This window comes from Micromesistius poutassou, assembly GCF_964030765.1.
Source record: "Micromesistius poutassou genome assembly, chromosome: 7".
Lineage (NCBI taxonomy): Eukaryota > Metazoa > Chordata > Actinopteri > Gadiformes > Gadidae > Micromesistius > Micromesistius poutassou.
In genome coordinates this window covers 15,073,085-15,096,987 of record NC_140277.1, presented here as the reverse complement: position 1 = coordinate 15,096,987, position 23,903 = coordinate 15,073,085, and the positions used below count along the sequence as shown (strand labels likewise).

Sequence of the window (23,903 nt, the reverse complement as noted above, 5' to 3'; positions counted from 1 at the left end):
TGACAGACAGAATATGTGTGTGGATGTTGTGTAAGAGGGGCCAGGCGTTACAGTCCCATGTGATGGGTTGGAGGTAGCGGGGCGGATAGCGCCGGCAGAAAGGAGACAGTGGTTGGGTAATATCGATATATGACGCCCGTGGCTGAAGGGCCTTTCCTTTACACAGACCGTCAGTACCATAGCGATTTCTCCTCGGTTTAGGTTTATGGTTGAAAAAATCTCTACCCAGAACTCACAGTAGGTTAGAGTCGCGAGAAGGAGGAGGAAAAGATCCCCTCGATCATATATTACACACCGGGAATATTTAACAACCTTTCAAAGAACCTTTTGGAAACCTTGAAATTGACACTCGAATGGGATAGGGTGTCAGAATCGTGCACTTTGAACCACAAACGACCACATGCAGTCCGGGCTCAACGCCGTCCTGTTCTTTGACATCCTCCTTCCCCGCGTGGAGGTGAAGCTGTGTTGGTATGGATGGGTGTTTTTAATTACCTGTTAAAACGTGTATAGCTGGCCTTCATATGACATTTACAAGTGTTCCTTGTTTGTCACCATGCGCAAGGTCACCAAATAATTTTTTTAGTTTGTGCACGTGCACTGATACATTGCCATATCATTCTTTTTCTGGCTGACACTTCAACATTCTAATGTTGGTGTGCTGAAGAATGCCAAGATACACATCCCGCGATGTCAGGTAGAGGACACCACCCTATACATCCATGCGGTGGGTCGTTTGGCCGTGTAAATGCATTGTTGAAGGAACAACAACAAATAAGAGAAATTTGTCAAATGCATCTAAAAATAATATATATATATATATATATATATATATATATATATATATATATATATATATATATACAGCGCACCACATTGGATTGAGCTGACATTATTAAGCAAGCAGGCCTTCGAATGGAAAATGTATACATCAGAAAAGACCCAAATGCTCATTGAGCAGCATGAATAAATATGTTGAAGTGACACACGTCATCAGGCATTGCTATTCAAACATACTTTACCAGCTTGTTGGTAAAGTTAATGTTGGTGTTGTACATTACACTTTTGATTTGAATGATAACAAATAGGTTCAGGAGCTTGCAAAGGAATATGCTGAAAATGCAAAACTAATGTAAAAAATAATGGTAAATCAGGTATTTATAAAATGCACTTACATCTCATACATAAACAGACGAGAAATAAGTGACAAGATACAGTAATACAGTAAGTGTTTTTCACTGCGCTGCATCGCAACTCATAAGTAGGTCACAGCAGGAAACTGGATTTTGTGTGACGGCCACAATTACATTTTTTGCAAGGCCTTGCAAATTGGCCTTGCAAATTGTTCTATTGTGGCTGTTTCATTTAATCGTTGGAATACTGAAGGGCAATACAGCCTATCTACACATAGAATGCTAATTAGTGTTAAAAATGTAAATAATTATAAATGTTCACCGAGATATAACCCATGTTTTGCTTATCTTACTAAGTATTTGGTGGCTCCTCCTCAGCAAATAGTACCTCCGCAGGGGGACCATGGCTTGAAAAGGTCTGACGTACAGCATACATGACCTATAACCTATTATCCATTTGCATTCATGTCCAAAGATAGTGACTATCTCCAATGGGAGAATCCCTAACAAGGTGTACATTCTGTGCATTCTGTTGCCACGGGGGAAAATGCCTCCGACATCAAACAAAAGGTCGAGCCACGACGAGCCCTCGTCCGCCGCTAACCGGGCACTAACCACCCCCCTCCCCCGTACCTCCAGAGACTGCAGGTATCCGTCCTGCGGGTCGCACAGCAGGGAGGAGATGCGGTGGTTGTTCCTCATGCAGCGGACGTTGGTGTCGCGCCAGATGGGGAAGATCTGTCGGATGACGGTCATGCGACCCAGGGCGCTGTGCACCAGCTCCATTATCTCCGCATCGCTCACCTCCTGAGGACACGAGGCAACAGGGGGAAGAAGAGCCACATTAATCCAAGTCAAGACTCATCAGCGCATGTGTCACTCGGCGACGAGACGCTCGCTTTGTGCACAGCTCGCGCCGTCGTTTATGTCACGGTGGCTTTTTAGCGTGGAACACAGGCGTTGACAACGCTCCTTCTTTCATCGCTTTCATCGCGACGCGCGCCACGGCCTGTCACTCTTGTCAACATGAATTATGAATGGAAAGCGTACTTCTTTGAGAGTGGTGACTTTTGAACTGACTCGTTATGCAACAGGACGTACGTCGAGGGGGTCAGGGGGGTGAAGGCCGGATGGAAGATGATAGCGTTTGCAGTCAATCGTCATGAGACGAGGACATGGAGGTCGTGCTCCCGAGGCTGGACGGTGCTCAGTGTTCATGGAGGAAATGGGGACAAGAGGCTCCCAGGAAGAAACAAGGGTCATGTACAGTCACACAATAACGTCGTGTTGCCAGAAGGGCTTCCTTTTTCATTTCCTTCTGCGCAACTCCAATCTGAGTCCGAACCAGATACAGCTGCGAGCGAGCCAGTAGGATACTGCGAAACACAGCGAGACACATTCACAACCTCAAAATATAAGCCCAATATATGTTTGCACTGCAGCATTCATTACACACGGGTCATAGTGATCAGGGGAATGTATGGGATTCAGATTTTGCCATTTAACTCAAAGATAAGTAAGGCCAGCTCAAGTATATTTGGGTATAACAGGTCTTGATTGCAGCATGTTTGGAGGCTTGACAACAACCACTACTGGGTTAATTTGCTAAGAACCTGTAGCTCTCAAAGCTCACCTTGCCTTGCAGCTCCTAGTTTGTGATGATTGCTCACACTGGATGATTAGGAGCCCAAAAACTTTGAGTTTGAGGTTGCAACTCTAAAATATGCCAGGGCATTCATTAGGCATGAGGTTCCTTGTTTCCTTTGGATATCCACCCACAATCTCACCATCCCACTATCCTAGGAGACGCAAAAACATCAAGGCTGGCTTTTAATGACAGAGAAGCACGGCATAATACATTGATCAAAACAAACCCTACTGACAGACAGGCCAAATTAACCCCTTTGAGTTGCTAAGTCAATATTACTAATCACTCCCGAGAAATAAATGAAAAGCTGGTAATCACTAACAAAGGTTTAGGTAGCATTAGAGGTGTGTTTTGAAGCTGCAGGATTATGCACAAAAGCTATGGGACACACAAACACACACACACACACACACACACACACACACACACACAGACAGAAAGCCTTTTCAGAAAAACAAAACAATAATGTTTTAACATAAACACACACCACACAATAATCACACACACACACACACACACACACACACACACACACACACACACACACACACACTATCTGGTCAAACTTTACTGCAGCATATCAAAATTCATGTATTTCTAGTCACACATTTCTGTAAGGTATTATCTGAAATAATTTCAAATCGTAGTATGAATACAAATGTTAAGATATGCTGAGTTGCTCCTGGCAAATTACGGGAACAAAAACTACAATCCTGATTTAAAAATCTTCATTTGCTTCGAGGCACAGATGCCAAAACGTTTAACAGAAAGCATCCAAGTCCAGGACACAGTCTGACTGCAATATTTAAGCACTGTAGGCACAAAAATGTTTTCAGAACATCTAAACTTTCAGGATATTATAGGGATCAGTGAACAAATTATTCTCATGATGGCAGCAGATAAAAGTGTAAACATTGTGTTTTCAGATGTACTCCTGCAGCACCTGGAGTGCTATGAATACAGAGCTATATGCTATGACTTGAGCGACGTTGACCTAATTCCTTAATGAAATGCAAATTCTAAAATAAGTTTTGAGGGGCGTGTCAGGGCGGGGCCCGGCGGTTGGCGGCTGGTTACCACGGACATCAATCAGTCATACCCCCCCCCCCCCCACACACACACACACACACACACAGACACACACACCCTCTGAAAGCTTCGCAGCACCAACTAATCCATCAAACATTTCCCTGTGTCACCCACATCTCCCACCATCACCGCCACCACCCAACCCACCCACACCCCCCACTCGTTTCAAAATGGGAGAAAAAAAACAAACAAGAAATCCTCCAAGGATGGGCCATCCATCTAGATTCAGTGTGACAGTGTCAGCGGCAGACACTGGTTGGTGAGCTGGCAGCTATAGAGGCGTCCTGGTTTGCGGGGTGATTTAGAGCGAAGGGACACGGGGCTGTCAAGAAGCCGTCCTTCACAATGTTAAACTCTAGACAAACTCCTGCTTTTTTCCACGGTGAAGTGTAGTCCAGCACTGAATCATCATAGTCCAGTTGCATTCATTTGACCATAGAGCGTCTCTTGATCTAGATTCACTGAGATAGAGACGAGCGTATGAAACTTCCAGGCAGGCGGCAAAAAAAATAAATAAAAGTTTTGCGAGCTTCCTGTAACACAGTCATAGAAGGTCATGGATGTGTGGGCCGTGTTGGCAGGAGCTGTGAAACAAAAACCTGCAATTGGTAGCGTTCACACCTTTGCTTGAGTACAGCTAATTACCGTAAGAGAAAAACACAGGTAACCCATGAGCTGAAGTGCTGCTTCAACCTGGTTATTATTTGAACCTTCCCTGCTTATGAGTTAGGAAAAAATCCCAGTATGTGTACGTGGCATTCGGAGTGAGAAGTGAGAAGAGAGCTAACTTCAGACAGTGAGAAGACACTTCCATAACAAGGTTGACATCTATGAATGCTAAGCTTCACATGAGGGCGAAACTAATTAGTGATATATTGTGATATATAGTGGTATATTTGGGAGAGTGCCAAAAATATTCATGTGCAAGTTGTCTTTAACATTTAACAAAGAGACAAATCCACCAGTCATTCCTCTCCTATCCGATTAAAATTGCCACTTAGAACTTTGAAGTGTGCTCTCCAAAGTTATTGAGGGCAAGAATAATGAATTATACTGTGTCTCTCTCCGATGTCATTTATTGCTGTGAAGAACATGTGTGGTTCGACATGTTACTCATTTTGAGAAAGCAATTTATAGGAACTATTGCCAACTCTATTAAAATGTGTTAAAACACGAATCCCACAAACTGAGCGCATTGCATATCATTGTAGCAATGGTAAATCTCTGAACTATTCTGGCTGCTGGGATAATCCTAATGAAAACAAATTGGTTTTACATGTCAGCTTCCATGACAACCATGATAACCATGAATTGTTTAATTGTCCATGTTCGGCCTATGCAGGAACACAATCCAATTAATTTCCTTGCATAGAAAAAAAAGAGAGAAGAAAGGGATGCATTTAAATGCAGACAGACTAAGTGAATTCTTCCCAATTAACAGCGCATTGTAGATAACAAGAACTGAATAATACAATCACTATGTCATTGACATCGAGCTGTTCCATGTTCTTTGATGATTTTGATTTTCCCTGATAAAGATATATATTCCAATCGTATAATTATACATACATACAGTACATTCACCATGATTACATAGCGTACATGTTCAGTAATAAAAAATATTGGTAAATTATGGTGACAGAGAGACAGAGAGAAGGCCGATAGCTAGATCAACTGCTAGGTCTCGTAGGTGTGATTCACACAGACCTGTCATGTTTTTCCACTAATTGACGCTGTCAAATACAGATGTCAGGTGGGCATGCAGGGAGAGCCACACTGGATGCAAACTACACACAAAATGAAGCTGGGGTAGCAAACATAGGTGAGAACAGCTGTGGAAGGAAATAAGGAAGCCCCTTTCTAGGAGATGTTAATCCTCCTTGAAAACTGAGCTGCTATATAATTATAGTGCATTTGTTAATCTCTCAAGAAGACCTACAGATACAGTCTAATTCAAGTGTGTTTGTGTGTGACCAGACATTTTTATCCATTCTCTGTAGTCCTATATCAGTAGAAATGAGTGCCTATGACTGAGAAAAAAAAGATTTTAAAATAAAAAAATTAAACAAATGTCTTTGACGAAACAAACAAACAAAAACGGAAGAACTCTAGCTGAATGACATACAGTTTTAGGATTAAATGAAAAGGCCCAGTCCCATCAAGAAAAAAAAATAACAAGATGGGCCATTAATGTGAGCAGATCAAAAAGCAACAAAGCCACAAAATGGCTGCTCTTCTACAGGCTACAGGAGTCAGGAGTGTGTGTTTGCCATCTGAACAACGAGCCAATCCTGGCCCTTCACTGCAGAGCCCCCCCCACCCCATGCTGCACGCAGTGAAGTAAAACCCAGATGACCTCACCTCATTAGCATACACCCAATGACTGTCCTTTGACGCCAGGTTGGTCTCCACCGCCTGCAGAGAAGGAGACAAGACCACATCGGATAAATACAGGGAACTCAAAACAATAAACACCAATTAAAAAACACTCAGCCGTGGAAAGGCTCCAGCGGTCGTTGCCACCGCCGCTGGAAACCGCCTCTGGAAACCGCCTCTGGAAACCGCCTCGGGCTTCCACTCCTGTCGTGACCCGATCGCATCCGCCGCAGCCAACCTTGGTAGCAAATGGGCTGTTTTAAATGACTCCGCCGCTGCACTGCCTTCGGATGACATCTGCCGTGCGTACCGCGCCCCAGCGCCAAAAATCCTCACCTTCCCTCCGGAAATTGCATTGTGGTGTGTCTTAACGATTTTATAAGGCGGAGAAACGGAGAGCACCGCACAGCCATCCGCGGTCGGCCTATTACGGTGAAGCCCTGCTTTGTCTTTGCCTTTTAAAATGATTTTTTTTAGAGCAACACCGTGGCTCATCAATACATGCCGGTGTGTGGAACAACCCCAAAGAGCTGCCAATCGATCCCCTAACCTTGGAAGAGTCAAGATTAGGTTTAATGCGCCCCTCGTTAGAGATTGATTTCATTAAATTGCAAGAGGGAAAGGAAAGGGGGGGGGGCTGTGGGAGAAATGCTTATCTCCAGCCTCCGAAATTACGGCGGAAGTTGACACGCATGGTTGGTTGCACTCACCCAAGTCTGTTGGTGTGTGTGTGTGTGTGTGTGAGTGTGTGAGTGTGTGTGAGAGAGAGAGAGAGAGAGAGAGAGAGAGAGTGTGGGGGTGTTTAAATGACAACACAATAAATGCCAATATTGACGCCACAATTTACCAGCTCCTGTTCTGAGTGTTCTACCTTAGATGGACTGAGCGGTAAAAACAATTCTGATCAATAGTCTCTGCTCCTAATGCGGATGAATAAAGTTTTGTGCACCCATTTTTTGCCAATTGAAAAGCTCTACTCATTCAACTAATAAGCACTTTGTCATGGAAAAACAAAAGAAGTGTTTGAGAAATTCATATCATTTCATGTCTGCTATCACTCGACCATCTTCAACTGATCTTCAGAATTTTTATTCTGAAGGCCAGGTATGAGACTAAGTTGTGAGTGTGAGTGTGTGTGTGTGTGTGCGTGTGTGTGTGTGTGTGTGTGTGTGTGTGTGTGAGAATAAGTGCAGGTGCTAATGCTGCTGTCTGCTGTCTGAACCAAGATAAGCAGAAGCACAGACCGCTCCCTGAACTGCAAACAAAAATGCCATAATGGATACCGCAGAGTCAGCTACAACAGGTTGCTAAATGGCTAACAGCTGGGCCATTCGGTTCAGATGGAACCCACGGGCTAAAAGGAACACACTGATTTAAAGGTGAAGACTCCCTTTGACTCCCGCAGGAAGTCACCTCAGGGGAACCTCAGACAGTGCTTAATTTTTATTTGCATGAGGACTCGATAAAGTTAAACAGCAGGTGAGGTTATCAGTAGCCTTCAGAGAGAATTAAGCAAACGGTTTGCCGTGGAACTCGCGAGATTAGACTTTCACTGGGAATACAGCACAGTAGCCTCCTATCTGACGCCCCTGGTTCCCACCGCAGACGGAGCCACAAATCCATTCAAACACATATCCGTGCAATGTGCTGTGGGCGAATCAATTACGTATGGACGAGGAATGAACAAATAAATCCCTCGAAGCTCCGCTTACAGGCGGTCCGACGTGTTGGTGTTTAACGAGCGGCGGGCGTCCCCGACGTGACGGGACTGAGTTGGCGGCGTGTTACGTCAGGTATAATGAGGACAGGTGCTTCAGTTCCTCTTCCTTCAGTACTTATTCCTCTTAGTACTGAGCCCTACCATTCTGGCAGGGATCGACCGTTGGCGCAGTGATTAGATATAATAAAAAGAAAAAAGGACATTCACTATTTTGGACTAACAGTGTGAAACAGCTGTCTTGACTATAAAAGGCCTTATAGGCCTATAAAAATGAGGAGTCTCTGGTTGAATCAGATTAGATCTGAGACGTCACCGTCGAAAAGATCCCTTCTAAACTTCCCTTCTAGACCGAGGGAGAGATCCAACCTACATTGTGTATTTGCCCATTAGGAGTCCACACCAACACCACTTAAACACAAAAGCCCCCATGTGTGGCCAGATATTCTTACATTAATTTGCTTGATCAAACCTTTTCTAATCACACCTGAGCTGATTTAGCATACATTTATGTGTAATCTCACCAAAGCCTCCGAATCCACCCGAGACCATCAATTATATCAATTGCCTTGCAGATGAATATTCTTGTAATGCATTTCTATTTTTTCATTTACCTCAGTGAAGGTCGTCACTGCTGAGATGTGAGGCTATCTTTACGGGCCAAATTAGTTGTTTTCAAAGAAATAGAGTGGACGCTTGATATCCCATTGATAGCCTGTACACTTGGCTAGGGTTGATATTAATAATCACAGAGCAACCCCAGGCATTTCTACTGCGGCCAGACGCCAGCCGACCGCCAGCCAGACAAACCAAAAACACTTTAATCGTACGGGGGGGGGGGGGGGGGGGGGGCGGAGCGGACTTCTGTCAGGAGAATTTACTGCAAATGTCAAATGTGTGGAGAGTGCCATTCATCCGCCCGTCCATCCCGCCGTCATCTGTGGACCCACCCGCCCACCCACCCATCTATCCTGTCTGTCCATCCCACTGTCCATCCCTCCACCCAGCTATGGACCCACCCACCCATCTATCTGGCTATCCAACTGTCCATCCCTCCACCCATCTCCACCCATCTGTCCATCCATCCATCTTTCCATCCATTCACCCACCCATCCATCCATCTGTCCATCCATTCAGCCGTCCATCCCTCCACCCATCTGTGGATCCACCCACCCATCCATATGTCCGTCCATTCTCCCAGTATGGGACATCCTGTTCTACAAACAGCCCAGGCACAATGGACTGTATTAGGGCTGAATTGTAAAGGTTTTGTGGGTATAATATGATAATTGCATGATTGCATCATGTGGTTTGTCTTTCGTCTTATTTTTTCACAATTTAACCAGTAACAAAAACAGTAATTGCTGGTACCTGATCGGGGATTATTGTATGTTATTGTATATTACGTTGGACACACATGAACACACGCACATGGTGCCGCCCAGCTCCCTCGCCACAAATATGCAAAGCCACACCCTTCTCATTTTTTCAGGTTACGGTTTTGGGGTGATAGCTAACTAAGCTAAGATCATTCTGGTAATGAAGCGTGTCAAATCCCCTGCCAAGGAGCACATCATTGAGATGATGCACCTGCTATCAACACCTTGCAGCCGCTGGATGCTCCACGGACCAACGGTCACTGGAAAAAACATTAACACATCAGAGGCATTTCCACCTACTGTCATCTGCAGCTAAATGCCTGCTATAGGGTACCTATGATTCATCAAATGCAATTTTATAGACATCTGTTTATCTATACATCGCTCCATCGACCTGCCCCATTTACCTTCCATCGAACTACCAATCGATCCATCCGTCTACCATTCCAGTTCAGTTCAGTTCAGTTCAGATCGGTCGAAATCTATCTCTCCGTCTTTCCATCCACCTTTCTACCCGTTCAAACATCTATCCATTCACCCACTTATCCAGCTATTTGTGTACCTTGCATGTACCTTACCTTGCAGCAGCTTGGCTAAAGCCCTCCATCGCTGCTGGAGGACACAACAGCAGCATGTAAAGGGCAGGCGCACTGAAAAACCATCTCCTCCTGTTATCACGGTAAAGGCCTTTATTGGAAAAAGTTTATTGCTGCAGACTTATTTGACAATGGTGCGAGGGAAAGGGGATTTTCCTCTGAGCATCCCCATCCTTGCCTTCCATGTACGTCTCTTCTTCCCCTCCTTGTTCTCTCCATTCATTGCTTGAGGCCGAACAAAGGGGGCCCTCAGGAGTAATGAGGTCCGTTATGAAATATTCACAACAGTTCCCCCGTCCCTACCGCGGCCCCCACGGTTGCTGTGGAAACCACGGACCACTCAGCAACGGGCAAGCAACTTTTTTTTTTCGCCGACCCGATTGAATACAAAAGTCAGGGTACGGGGTGAACCCAGTAGCTGGGTTCACGTGTTAGGCGCACGCACATACGCGCACGCGAGCGCAGTCTCCTATTTTCCACGAGGACCAACAATCAAAACGACCGTGCGGTACGGATCCGCTCCCGTGCGACGCACACATTCACACACGTCAGAAAGCTGGGACTCCATCCGCCTCCGGAGCCAGCGCGCGTCTCACCCCGACCCTGCATTACACAAAGCCTTGACAGTGATTAGCAAAGCCGGAGGGAGGGGGGGGGGGGGGGGGGGGGGGGTGTGATTTCAGGTGGAAGCAGTGCGAGGCCCAGCTTGTAATGATGGACATTATCTAACGACAGATTTCTCCCCACCCCCCCCGCCCCCCCCCCGCCCCCCCGCTGTGGCCCCCTGTCACTGCACCCGGGCCGGACGTCCTTCCAGAAGGAATACCACTGCGCTGGTGGTGACATTAAACATAATCACCTCTCCCATCTGTCAGGGCACGCAGGGCTGGGGCTCGGAGGCTCGCAGGCTTGCAGCTTCCCACAGGCTGCGTCGCGCCATGAGTGGAATAGCTAATGCTCTCCTTAGGAGGCTGGACGGCCGACTGAGACGCTACAATATAGGAAATGGAATAGAAGGAATAAATGGTGGCTCCGGGGCAAGATTCATTTTAGTTTTTTGTGATAAAGTGGGACAATGTGTGTGTGTGTGTGTGTGTGTGTGTGTGTGTGTGTGTGTGTGTTGCGGGATGTGTGTGTGTGTGTGTGTTTGTGTGTGTGTGTTGACAGCCTGTATGTGTGTGTGTGTGTGTGTGTGTGTTTGTTGGTGGCCTGTGTATCTGTGTTGCGGGACTTTGTGTGTGTGTGTGTGCGTGTGTGTGTGTATGGGTGTGAGATAAGGGGTTGTGTGTGTGTCTGTGTGTGCGGACCCCCCACAAGGAGCTTTTGAAGAAACTCTCTCTCTCTCTCTCTCTCTCTCTCTGCAAAGAATTACGCACATCGAGACTAGATGTTTTGGCTCTTATGCTCTTAAGTGGTGAATCAAGAAAAGGAGGTTTATAAAAATGTAGGGGAAAAACTTGATTTTAATTGATGTTAGCCCCCTTAAATGTTGTTGGAAATGTTGCCCGCAGGGGAAAGGTACTCTGCTCCTCTGCTTTTAACTCGTCCTCAAAAGCAGCGGGGAAGTCACAGAGCAGCACTCAGGGGACTTAGAAAAAAAAGAAAGAAATAATAGAGTCAGAACAAGGGCGCAGGCGGCGGTGTCAAGGGCACAGGCAGGAGGCATTAATGTAACGAGTCACTTCTAACGCGGTGGCTTCTGATGTGTCAGGAAGCACCAGGGCTAACCTGTGTCAACACGGGTACAACATGCAGACTCAGCACCCCCCCCCCCCCACACCCCCACACACACACACACACACAAACATACACACACACATACAGACCCCCTGTGGGGTTCAAAGCCAGCCCCTTCCTGCTACTGTGAGCAAGTAGCAGGTGAGCAGTGTACGCCCCTGCTGCCTCCATCAAACACAAATTTAATAATAAATATATATATATAAAATACATAAAGTTAGCAAATAACACACCGTGGACCACCCATTTCCACGGGGAGAAACCTCCAGCTGATGAAGCACACATTTGAATAGAGTACATACTATTAAACTAAATATCTGAAGGTAATACATTATGTTAAGTTATCCTTCTAAAACCTGTCCTCAGGTCAGTGCATAAAGAACCTCGCTCTACCCAAAAGGAAACACTTGAACACAAAAACTCCTGATTCCTCAATGACTGAGTGAGTGACTATGACAGTAAGAACATCCCAAAGCCTTCATAACAGAGGCAAACGAGACAACAACTTAATGACATACTCGAGCAAGCATTGCACAATGTTTGCTTTAGTTTGTTTATGTAAACAAAGCCAATTACTGAAACCCACAGCCGAAACACACCTGCAACGCACCTGTCCGTCATGTTTATTTTTGGAATTTCAAGCAAAGGCAAATTATAAAATATTATTTGCTTCGTATTGTTTGGAATATGATGTTATGTTGTGCAATAGAATGAGTCAACAAATATGACTCATACATGGCTGTAATGCGTTGAGTCCTCTTGTCCTTTTATAGGACAAACGTTACCTGATGTTACATTCCGGTCGGAGAGAAAGCTTTCAGCCCAGCGGAAGGGAACGGCTTGACTCGACTCTCGTACGGCCGCACCCCAAAAGTCACACTTAAAAGGTAGGTACATATTAGGAGACCTGAGCCTTTTGATAAGGGAGCGTTTGAATTATTAACCCGACTCCACGGTTATGGCTGCCTCCCAGCGCGGAACTAACAGAATGAGTTCACTCACAAACACGTAAACGCAGAAGGCCTTTGAAGAGCCCCACAGCCACACAGCTTCAGCTCGGGAAGGTGCTGCCCCACAAGAGACACAGGAACACGGGGGAAAACGGGGACGCACCTACTGATGATTCCCCCCAAATGATGAACTGTCCCTGTTTGTATGGATATATGTATGTATAGATATATACATATATGATATATGTATGTATAGATATATACATACATATATGTTATTATAAATCATGATGTTACTATTATTATTGTTTTATTATAATTATAATTGTTTAGAAACATTTGAGGACACACAGGCCAGCTCCTAGCCAATCTCAAGAAGATCTGGTCTTGGAACCACACATTCATTTTCTCGTATTTGAGGCGTGTCAAGAGCTACGTCTGCACGTAGCTCATAGCCAATAAAAATAAAATTCAAAATAAACTTGTGTTCTAAACTACTGAGAACACTATCTAAGGCTGCATCAAAAGGTTACTTCTCGTCTGCTGCCATGTTGGATCCATAGATATAAACAAACGACAAGCGTCAGTGTTTCGCATAGACGTCATCATCGTCTTGCTGTCCCCCCCCCCGTTCTGTGATTGGTTCCCAGAAAGGGGAATCAAATCCATGGAATCCAGGCTGCCTAGCAGAGTGAAATGAATTTGCGCGCAAGGCAGCGTGGGTATTCCCAGGCTAGCCAGCTCCAGTGGTAACGTACTAAAGCCATTGTTGACGTTCTGCCGTGCAGTGTAAATGAGCTAGCCTTCTGGAGGCTGGAATCAAAGCTGTATAAAAGTCACAGAAACAAGGTTATTCTTCATTGCGACACAGATCTGATTATATAGGCAGCAGTTACAGTACAAACCAAGACATGACTTAACAGTACTCAAACAATCAAAACGCTATTAGCGCCACAGAGTGTACTACTTTAACCCTGTCAACACCAAGCCACTAAGACACTAAACGGAAAAACACACATTCTTCTCTGTTTTGCTCCTCTATCAGCCTAAAAACTGGCCTTTCCACCCACTGAAAAGTGGACGACTCTGTAATTGTAATAAAAGTCCACTTTGCATACAGCCAACGTTAAGAAACAATTACATCCTTTATAATTATGACCTGATCCAGACATCACTATCAAGCCAAAGTGGTCTGTGTGGGCGTCAGCCTGAGCTTATCTGAGCTGGGAATACATAGACAGAAGATCTCTGGACAGGGAGACCGCATTTTTACTTTAAGCGTGCAGCGCTGACATGACCCTCGGTCTTCAAACTGGGGAGGGTGAATCCTTACTGTGCACAACCATCTGGACAGCGTGGAAAACATTCACATCGGGAAGATATTCAGAAAATTAAAAAAAGAAGAAGAAATACGATTTAGGTAGCTGTAGCAGAAAAAATGGAAGAGACACACATCTCCCACCGTGACGCTGACAGGAGTACAGTCAGTGCACGACTCACACTACCAACATGCTCCGCAGAGTCCCGCATCGAAGTCACTCCTGCCTGTGGCCATCAAACCGTTCCAACTCCTCCATGAGAGGGGAACTCTGGGTCAATAGCCCAGCCCCTTAGACTAATTTCGCCACATTTCCCAGCTTTAAACCCATCAATTGCCCACCATTTACCGTTTTCAACTGTGCACTACTGACTTCAAATTACAATAATCACGAGCAGTAATTCAATAATTCAACTGTGAAAACCACCGGTATACTCGGCAGCGGACGCATTTATTAACCGTGCATTTCCACTAGTGAATATTCTTGTTTGTACAATTCTTACATTTTAAAACATTTATAGATCGGATTGCTCAGCATTTGTGTCTACATTGTTTTAAACTATATTGTGGGATTGGTATCTTATCATTTTTGTTCTACATTGTAGTTGATCAAATGGCAGGTTCCACTGAATGCAGACTGCATTTCCGCACTCGTCTATAGATTGGTGTTTGATGGAGGCAGCAGTGGTACACTCTGCTCACAGGAGCAGGAAGGGCTTTGAACCCCACTATCACCCACTACTTCCACTGGGCTTTGTTGGGAATGCTAGCGATGGTGTCTGCGCTCAGCACCAGCGGTCGCTACCGGGGCCTCATCCAGTCCAATCAGCCCCATTCAAGACTTGCATCTCCCTGTCAGGATTTATGTGGCGATAAAGACTGCCTAGCATTGCATTTTCCCTTATATATCGCACACATTTTTTAATCATTCTTATTTTCTTATAACCTTTCTACGCTTCTGTATCTATTTTATATTCTTGAACGGAACTGCAACATGAATAGATATTCCCACTAGGGGATCAATAAAGTATTTCAGATTCTGATTCTGAATCCTGATTTGCAAGCAGAGGCTCGCGGTTTGTTATGCCATGTTTATTAACGGCAGAGCCCAGAAGGTCTACTCTACACAGTAATGCTTCTTCTGCCTCCAGTCTGGCCCGATGCCATCAAAGTTCTTCTTGGCACCTGCCGGTAAAGTGGGTCAATGTCAGTGAGCAGGCCTGCGCTAGGCATTAGCCCCGACGTGCTAGGCCCTAGGCGCTAACCCCCACACACTAGGCCCTATGCTCTGACGCACTAGGCTCTGGCATGACGGGCTAGGCTCTGGCCCTGACGCTCTAGGCTATAGCCCGACGCGGTAGCCTCAGGCCAGACACGCTAGGCCCAGACCTGACGCGCTAGGCTCTAGCCTAACGCACTAAGCTCTGGCCTGACGCGCTAGGCTCTAGCCTAACGCACTAAGCTCTGGCCTGACGCGCTAGGCTCTAGCCTAACGCACTAAGCTCTGGCCTGACGAGCTAGGCTCTAGCCTAACGCACTAAGCTCTGGCCTGACGAGCTAGGCTCTAGCCCGATGCACTAGGCTCTGCCCCATCGCGCTAGGCTCTAGCCTGACAGGCTAGGCTCAGACCTGACGTGCTAGGCTCTGGCCCGACGCGCTAGGCTCAGGTCAAACTTGCTAGGCTCTGGCCCCCGACATGCTAAGCTCGGCTCCAGAGGCGCTAGGCTCTAGCCCGACACACCCCGACGCTCTAGGCTCTGGCGCCGACGCGCTAGGCTAGGCCCGACTCGCTAGGCTAGGCCCGACGCGCTAGGCTCTGGCTCTGACGCACGGGGGTGAGCGCTGGAGACGAGATGGCCAACAAAACTAGAAAAGCAGCAATAAAGGAAAATAGGGAGCAGAACAGGCCAGCGGTGGGAGGTTGTTGAGGCAAGAGATGAACATGAATTTCAGCCTAATTACGGAGACATCGGGCGGGACACGATGTCTTCACCAGTGTGAGTGGGAGTGAGGATGTCAGAGGGAAACTTAACTTTGTGTATGTGTGTGTATGTGTGTGTGTGCGTGAGTGCGTGTGTCTGTGCGTGCATGTGTGTGCGTGCGTTTGCGTGTGTGAATGAGTGTGTGAATTTGTCTGCACACATGCACACGTGAGTATGTGTGTGTGCGCGTGTGTGTGCGCGTGTGTGCGTGCTTGCGCGTGTGTGTGTGTGTGTGGTTCTCGCTTTGTTTTTTTGTGTGACTCCATCCTCCTCTGTGTATGTGTGTGTCTGTGTGCTGCTAATTTCCAGAGATGCTGAGATGTGTGGCACAGGGGGTCTGGTATCAGAGAAGGCGGAGTGCATACAAAGCGATTCCACACAGGGGAGAGGAGAGAGGAAAGGGGACAGGGGAGAGGAGGGAACGGTGATGGCGTCACCATTAGCCTGGAATACCACACGACCGATGCTAATGGGAGCCATTGGAGTCGTTTCAACACAGCACTGTTCTTTACTGCAGAATGCAAGGAGAGGTAGTGGCCAGGGTAGCATCTGGGTAACTTGTTCAGCCTGATTAGTGCATTCGCAGCTGTTGAATCGACTAATTCATTTACAGCAAACTCCACGAGGCTGATAACAACAAAGAGTGAACAGCCTACAGTGGCTCTGAAAGCTATTCTACACATGTAAATACACTTCTCTCAGATCATGGTCGTTGCAATCTGAATAGTAATTTATTACTAGTAGTAGGCCTATTTATTGAATAAAAAAATACTTAAAAGAAATCCAATCTGCAGGTAGGTGCACAGTAAGAGCAGGGAGACAGAGTTCAGTTTCTGTTCTTTTGGCGTACGGGTTAGGAGAAAAAGCTTTTTGATAAACCTGAGAAGCATGTTAATTGAATCTATCTCATCAAGATCAATAAATGTGTCTGACTCACTGCCCCTTCAATAGGCCTCTATGATAGGAGGTTGGCCATTGGCTAGAAACCCATGCCCCTGGTGAGGGAAATTAAAACCAGTCCAAAAAGGTGGGTCAGATGTTTTATATATATTAAGGATTTATGAACGATCCTAATGGAGAAATGCATCATGAGTCTACTGCCATTGCGAGGAAGAAGCATAGGTAACATCTCAAAATGTAGCATGGGTGTGTGTGTGTGTCTGGCACGTGTGTGTGTGTGTGTGTGTGTGTGTGTGTGTGTGTGTTGGGGGATCCTGGCAATGGTGGCGGGGTGTGCATGAGCAAAGCCTATATTTTGAAATCACTTACTTCTCCATTAGTTTGATTAATGGGCCAAGTCTTGCATCCAGACACAGGCAAGAGCCTTGAAAAATGATGCAATTATTGCCTTTTGAATAGAGGACTGGATGGGGGCCTATTGGAGAGGGGAGGTGGGACATGTGTGTGTGTGTGTGTGTGTGTGTGTTTGGGTGGGATGCATCGGGGAGGGGAGGGGGATTTCTACAGGGCATCCCGGACGGCACACACACCCTTCCTACTCATTCTCTGCTTTCCCCAGGACACCCACCTCCGGAGCCCCCCCCCCCCCCCCCCCACTCATGGCCATTACCGACCCCCCCCCACCAGCCTCCTCTCATCATCCCCGCTGGCATGCTTGGCTGCCCCCATCTGAGCTGGGGGTGGGGAGGAATCCTCTGAGCGGTGATTCATAGATATCCCGCTATATCGTCCCCGTGTTTTGCATCCGCCTCTGCTCGACGCGCCTCTCGTTCCTATATAGTACTGCGTTTACTCTTATGAATCATTCAACCTGATCACACCGGTGGATGTGCCCACAGGTGTTTGTGTTACTGCGGCGTATGCAGTGTGTGTGTGTGTGTGTTCCTAAACATTTTTTCCTCAACACGATCCTCATCCTCAGTAGAGGCATGTGATGGATTTGACCAAGTCCTCAAGGAAGGGAAAGTTAAACAGCTGTAATTGCCCGTACCCATGTGTCAATTATAGATAATGACATTTTCATGAAAATGTTTCAAAGATTATCTCCAGCTCTAACTGGAAGAACTAATTGCATTTAACACATACCTTGAAAGGAAGCTGTACACAGGCATATACAGGCCTGTACTAAAACATTTAATCAATCTCTAATGAAGTGAAAAAGTATTTGTCTATGGTGTATTTCAGCGCGTGTGTGTGTGTGTGTGTGTGTGTGTGTGTGTGTATGTGTGTGTACCTGAGTCAATAAATGAATCAGTTATTGAGTGACTACACGGCTGGTTATCTGATGAAAGTGCTATAGCACTATTGATGATGTGATTAGGATCAAACCCTTTGCTTTTTTTCCCTCAATAAGCTCTTCATTGTCCATCTATGAAGTACACATTAACAATGGGAGCCCTAAATGAAATGGTATAATAAGCAAAGTTTAAAAGTTACACAGTATTAGTATAGTTTTCAGTTCTTAATACTATTAGAAAGGGTAATTAACTGCATTGTCTTTGCCTTTAATCACATCCCTGTTATAACGAGTACTCCTAATGTGTAAAGACAGCAACAAGAAACACATTAATATCCAGTTGACTCTGTACAGCACCAGAAGTATGCTTGTGTTGCTATTCAACGGACCTAAGGGGACATTAAAGCCAAACGCACACCTGCGATGTGTGGCTTGGGACATATCAATGTGGAGTGAGCCCTCGTCCTGGGGGGAGGAGGAGGAGGGGAGAGGAAGGAGAGATCTCTAACACACCACCAACGCCCAGTGCCCCAGGGCCGGCATCCCAAAACTAAACTGGACTGGACTGCGGACGAGAAGACCAGCGGCGAGGGAGAGAGAGAGAGAGAGAGAGAGAGAGAGAGAGAGAGAGAGAGAGAGAGAGAGAGAGAGAGAGAGAGAGAATGCAAGTGATCTGGGTAAAGTATACTACAGACAATATTTGTTTCTTTAGAGCAAAAAAGCCTAAATATATATCATAATATATATGACATAATGTCTCGTTAATGTTTATTGTTTCACCTGTCCTAATGAACAATTAAGTTCAGCTGTGGCTATCTTCATGGTCCACCTGGTTCCTTGACCTAATTTGCCTCATTTGCCTTCCACTAAACACTGCCGTGGTTTGGATTCCTTTAAGCCAACAACCATTCTGTTCATCTTATTTCTGTTTCTCACGCGGACACGTCCAAACGGGATCTCTGAGCGTGGGTTCAACCTGTTGCTCACACGGGTCTATCTGCTCCGAGCGACTGGGGAAATCTGTTACCAGGATCAGATCAGAGGAGCAGAGCTCTGACTCACCCCTTCTGCTCCGCGACGGAAAACAAATCAAGAATCACCAGCGGACACACATTTACCAAAACATATGGTATATACACATACATTCATACCTGGCACACGCTGATGTGTCCAAATGGGTGAGCGTGGGCACAACGGAAGAGCAATCCATCTACTTAGTTTCAGAGATTACTTTAGTAAGGATCAGACACCGAGATCTACACAATCTTATTCAAAGGATTCATGTATGCATTAAAAGGTTACACTGGGGCTGTACTACCATAGCCAGATAATGTATTCTCTTTGAATCCATTCTAAATTGTAATTGCATTAATGCATGATTCTTTTTTGATGACTAAAGATTTTGCAATGACAAAAGGACATTGTCAACGGGCTGTGTGAATGAGTGTGTGTGTGTGTGTGTGTGTGTGTGTGTGTGTGTGTGTGTGTGTGTGTGTGTGTGTGTGTGTGTGTGTGTGTGTGTGTGTGTGTGTGTGTGTGTGTGTGTGTGTGTGTGTGTGCTTGTTGGCATATGTATCTATGTATAGCAGGCATTTGCGGATAACTGTTTGAATGTCAATGATGCATAAAAATAGAAAGTTCAATGAGTAAATAGAGAAAATGAAATTTGATATTATTCATTCTTTCTTCTTTCCACAGGGGTTGTAATTTAATTGGACGTTTCTTCAGAGCCCCTGGAAGGTAGCACACTGTGTATTGAGTACCTATACACCCGTTGTTTTTCCAATTGGTTGGGTTAGAAATTACCTTTTAAACCTGTACTGTATTTTTGCTCTGCCACATGGGACTTGGGCAATAATCCTGAGCCGACTGCAGCAATCTCAGAGTCAAAAGTTTTCGACATTCTCTTCAAGCTTTGGTGAACTTGAACAGAACACTTTCTATGTTTGTTCTGGCATAGATGAATTAGGTGCGGTGGTGCATCCAATCCCACACGAGAAATAGACAGACCACAATTAATAGTGACGAAAACTGCTTATGAAACAATAAAGAAAATGCTAATAAACTTCTGAGAATCAAATGAATAAACACTATAGTGATATGACAATGTCAATGATTGTAATAAAGGACTATTTAGAATTACAATTCAGACAGTTCCAGAAATTGTAAGAGGATAGTTATCGTTAAACATGCTAAATATATGTATACATTTTATAGTGAAACAATATTTCTCAGCGAAAATTTGTCTCAGCGAATAAAATGTATTTATGCATGTACGTGTGTATGTATGTGCGCATGTACCGTATGTATGAATGTATGTATGTATGCATGTATGTATGCATGTTTGCATGTATGTGTGTATGTATGTCTCCATGTATCTATGTGTGTGTATGTATGTATGTGTATGTTTGTAAGTTCATTATTTCTTCAATTTTGGTAATTATTATTATTTTTTAATTATTATATTTGTCATAAATCAAGAAGCAGTTTTATGAATGGACACACATTGGCCACTTCTCAGAGTAAGCTTACAGGTCTATACTAACTTTTAGGCTTCAGCACAAGGCTGCAGGTGGACACATGTCAAAGCAGCATGGCAGAGAAGTTTACCATGAAGCGTAATGACATTTTACTCATTCAAACATCCTCATCATACTTTGAGGGACACCTACGTTTCCATATTCCCCGTAATGATAATCACTTAATAAAATCATTAAGATGGCCATGATCCTGATTTACATTCAGGTAACCTATTCTGTACTATTCCATAAAATCCATTACATTATAAAGTGCCCAACTGCCATGACGGTCTCAACTTTACGGCAGACTAGGCCAGAAATAATATCTATTACATTATTACATTCATAATATAAAAGTGTTCGTATGACCCTTGTCTCTGGGCCCACCTGAGGAGATGGAGATCCTTTACACAATATTTGGAGTGAACTAGTGCGGTAACAAAGTGTTTTGTTTACTCATTATGATCAGAGAAATCCCCTTAAATATTTCACACGCATTCATCTGCAGTTACGCTAAATATCGCCAACTTCCTAAATATTTCAAACATATTCATCTGCAGTTTAGCTTTATACCGCAGGTGATAACCAGAGGCCTCCTGCAGGGACAATTCATTCATTATAGACAGCGGCATCCACTGTTGCATAAAATACCTCGGAGATATCAATTATTTATTGACCCAAGACTTATTTCCTGCAGGCGATTTTTTTTGTTGTCCTTTTATGCTCTGTAAATTCCCCATATACACTTCCAGTGTATCCTAAAAGGATCCTGCTGTGAAGTTGAAATGTGTTACATTTCATACACTGACATAAATGAAATGAGATGGCTCCCTTTGTAGGATGTTGTCCCCCGGGCGACCCAGCATGATGTCGACCACAACAAAAATAAATGTTGTCCTTCCATTGGCCTTTCCAACGTCGATATAGTTGATGTGTTAAAATGTATATTTGATCACATATGCACCGCTTATTATAATCTAACATTAAAGGTGAACCAATGTTTATGGAAAACGTTCCGAAGGCAAACACAACTGATGAGGTGATCCGATGCAGAATAGGAGATGGGAATACTGACATAAAGGGAAAGTAAAACAGAGACATGTGCGGTGGTCGGCTTCAGAAAGAAGACACACGACACGATCCCACGGTGATGTGGGAGGACGAGGGCAGCGAGATGGAGTGGCTGTGCAGCGAGAGACACGGTACCATTAGCATCAGAAAATACATTGTGGTACGGAACCACAAGGAGAGAAAGGGTATGTCCTGTACCAGGGGGAAAGAAGGAGGAGAGAGGGAGGGGGGGAGGAGAGAGTGAGAGAGAGAGAGAGAGAGAGAGACAGAGAGAGAGACAGAGAGAGAGCGACATACAGAGAGAGAGCGAGAGCGACAGACAGAGAGTGAGAGAGAGAGAGAGGGGGAGAGACAGATAGAGACAGAGAGAGAGAGCATAGGATAGGATGGAATTTGGGACAGTGATCGATCAGGGGCTGGCAGCCACCATTTGTCATGGTTTTATTGTGTGGAGGATGGAGGAGCAGTATAGAGGGGTCAGGGCGAGGGGTTGGATGGGGATGGGGGGTAATTCACCCGCTGGCCCCCCGCTGGCCGATAAACCCCTCCCTATACCCTACAGCCATCACCTCTGTGCTCCCGCTGGGTGACCCTGGGACCCAGGAACAGCCAGGGCCGACCGCCCTACACACTGTCCGTCCCCCCGGGGCCCGTCCGGACCCTGGCCCCCGTGCCTGCCGCTTTTATTCGATTTTGCTTACTAATCTTATCCCAGGAAATGAACAAAAAATAATAATGGGTCTGTTCAACCTTTTGAATACGGGCGGACATCCATTCAGCTCTCTGGGCTCAATGGGGGAAGGTAAATAAAGTACTGAACGAGGCTACTGCTCCTGCTCTCTGAAAGAGGTTTTGGAACAGAAAAAGGTACATGAATGCGAATACATTATTCATGAGGCTTTGAATGCCACTTTGTCTGCCACGTCCTGCATTCAGGGTGAGCCATAACTCTTATTTTAAATGACTCCGGTTGAGCAATTAAAAAAAAAAAAATGGAATCACTCACCTCATTAGCATGCAGGTCCTGTCTAATTAAATCTTCTGGGGTAGCTGCAAGTGTTTTCCTCATTACAAGAGAAGAAAAATCTGTCTTGAAAGCGCCTCAGGAGCTGTTTAATTATTACCTGGCCTTATTCATTTGTGCTACGGGATGGGGCCGCTGAAAGCTGACAGTGATGGATCTGAGGGGGAGAAATTAGGGGTGCTGCCCATATATGGGCGCACGCATTACCACCTGCACAGACACCTGTGTGGGGGTGTGTGGGCGGGGGGGATGCAGCCATGCATCTGTGCATGTTTGTGTGTATATGGGGGATTCAAGTGTGAGTGAGTGTGTGCCGTGTGTGTGTGTGTGTGTGTTGTGTGCATGCGGGTGTGCGCGGTATGCAAGTGAAAGTGTGTATTTGCCTTGTGTGTGGGTGTGCGTGATTGCGTGCTTGCTTGCTTGTGTGTGTGTCTGTTGGTGTGTGAATGTGTGTGCGTACATGTGTGCGTGTGTGTTTGTGTGCACGTAGCCATTGGTTTGTAGTGTGTGTCAGTCTGGATCATACACCACGATCAGCAGGGGTTTAATTAGCGCCGTCTCAATATAAATGTCAAATTTTGTATTTTGAGAAATAAATTATAGATTATTCAGAAATCATTTTTTTATATATATATTTATATATACATAAAATATTAATACATGACAAAATATTTGTATTTGATCAAAGCGGAACACAAAACCAGTTCCTCCTCCCTTTCCCCAGGGGGCGCTGCTCTGCCCTGAGTACAGCTGACGGCCGGCTCAGATTGGACAGGTCAGGGCTGTGTCTCCTCCTCCTCCTCAGAGGGTCACGCAGGGCGGAGGAGCTGCCTCCAACAAGGCTGGAGCGCACGCCAGCATGTCAGGGACACGGGTTGGACCCGAGAGCAGGGGACCACCACGGGCTTCCACTGTTAATAAGCGTCTTCATTAGTAGTAGCAGTGGTAGGGGTAGTTGCAGCAGCGGTGGTGGTAGTTGTAGCAGTGGTGGTGGTAGTTGCAGTAGTGGTGGTGGTAGTTGTAGCAGTGGTAGGGGTAGTTGCAGTAGTGGTGGTGGTAGTTGTAGCAGTGGTAGGGGTAGTTGCAGTAGTGGTGGTGGTAGTTGCAGTAGTGGTGGTGGTAGTTGCAGTAGTGGTGGTGGTAGTTGCAGTAGTGGTGGTGGTAGTT

The 23,903-nt window shown here is 45.5% G+C and overlaps 1 protein-coding gene across 1 annotated transcript in view; it reads right to left on the bottom strand.

Annotated features, from left to right (window-relative positions):
• The window catches only part of grid1a (glutamate receptor, ionotropic, delta 1a), a gene marked incomplete at its 3' end in the record, with an annotated part of 83,394 nt that overhangs the window by 35,564 nt on the left and 23,927 nt on the right, over positions 1 to 23,903 (bottom strand). The window contains exons 3-4 of the mRNA XM_084470498.1: positions 6,232 to 6,285; positions 1,767 to 1,940 (exon numbers count right to left, since the gene is read on the bottom strand). Of these exons, the coding sequence (XP_084326624.1) occupies positions 1,767 to 1,940; positions 6,232 to 6,285 (228 nt within the window). The remainder of the gene's footprint in view (positions 1 to 1,766; positions 1,941 to 6,231; positions 6,286 to 23,903) is intronic.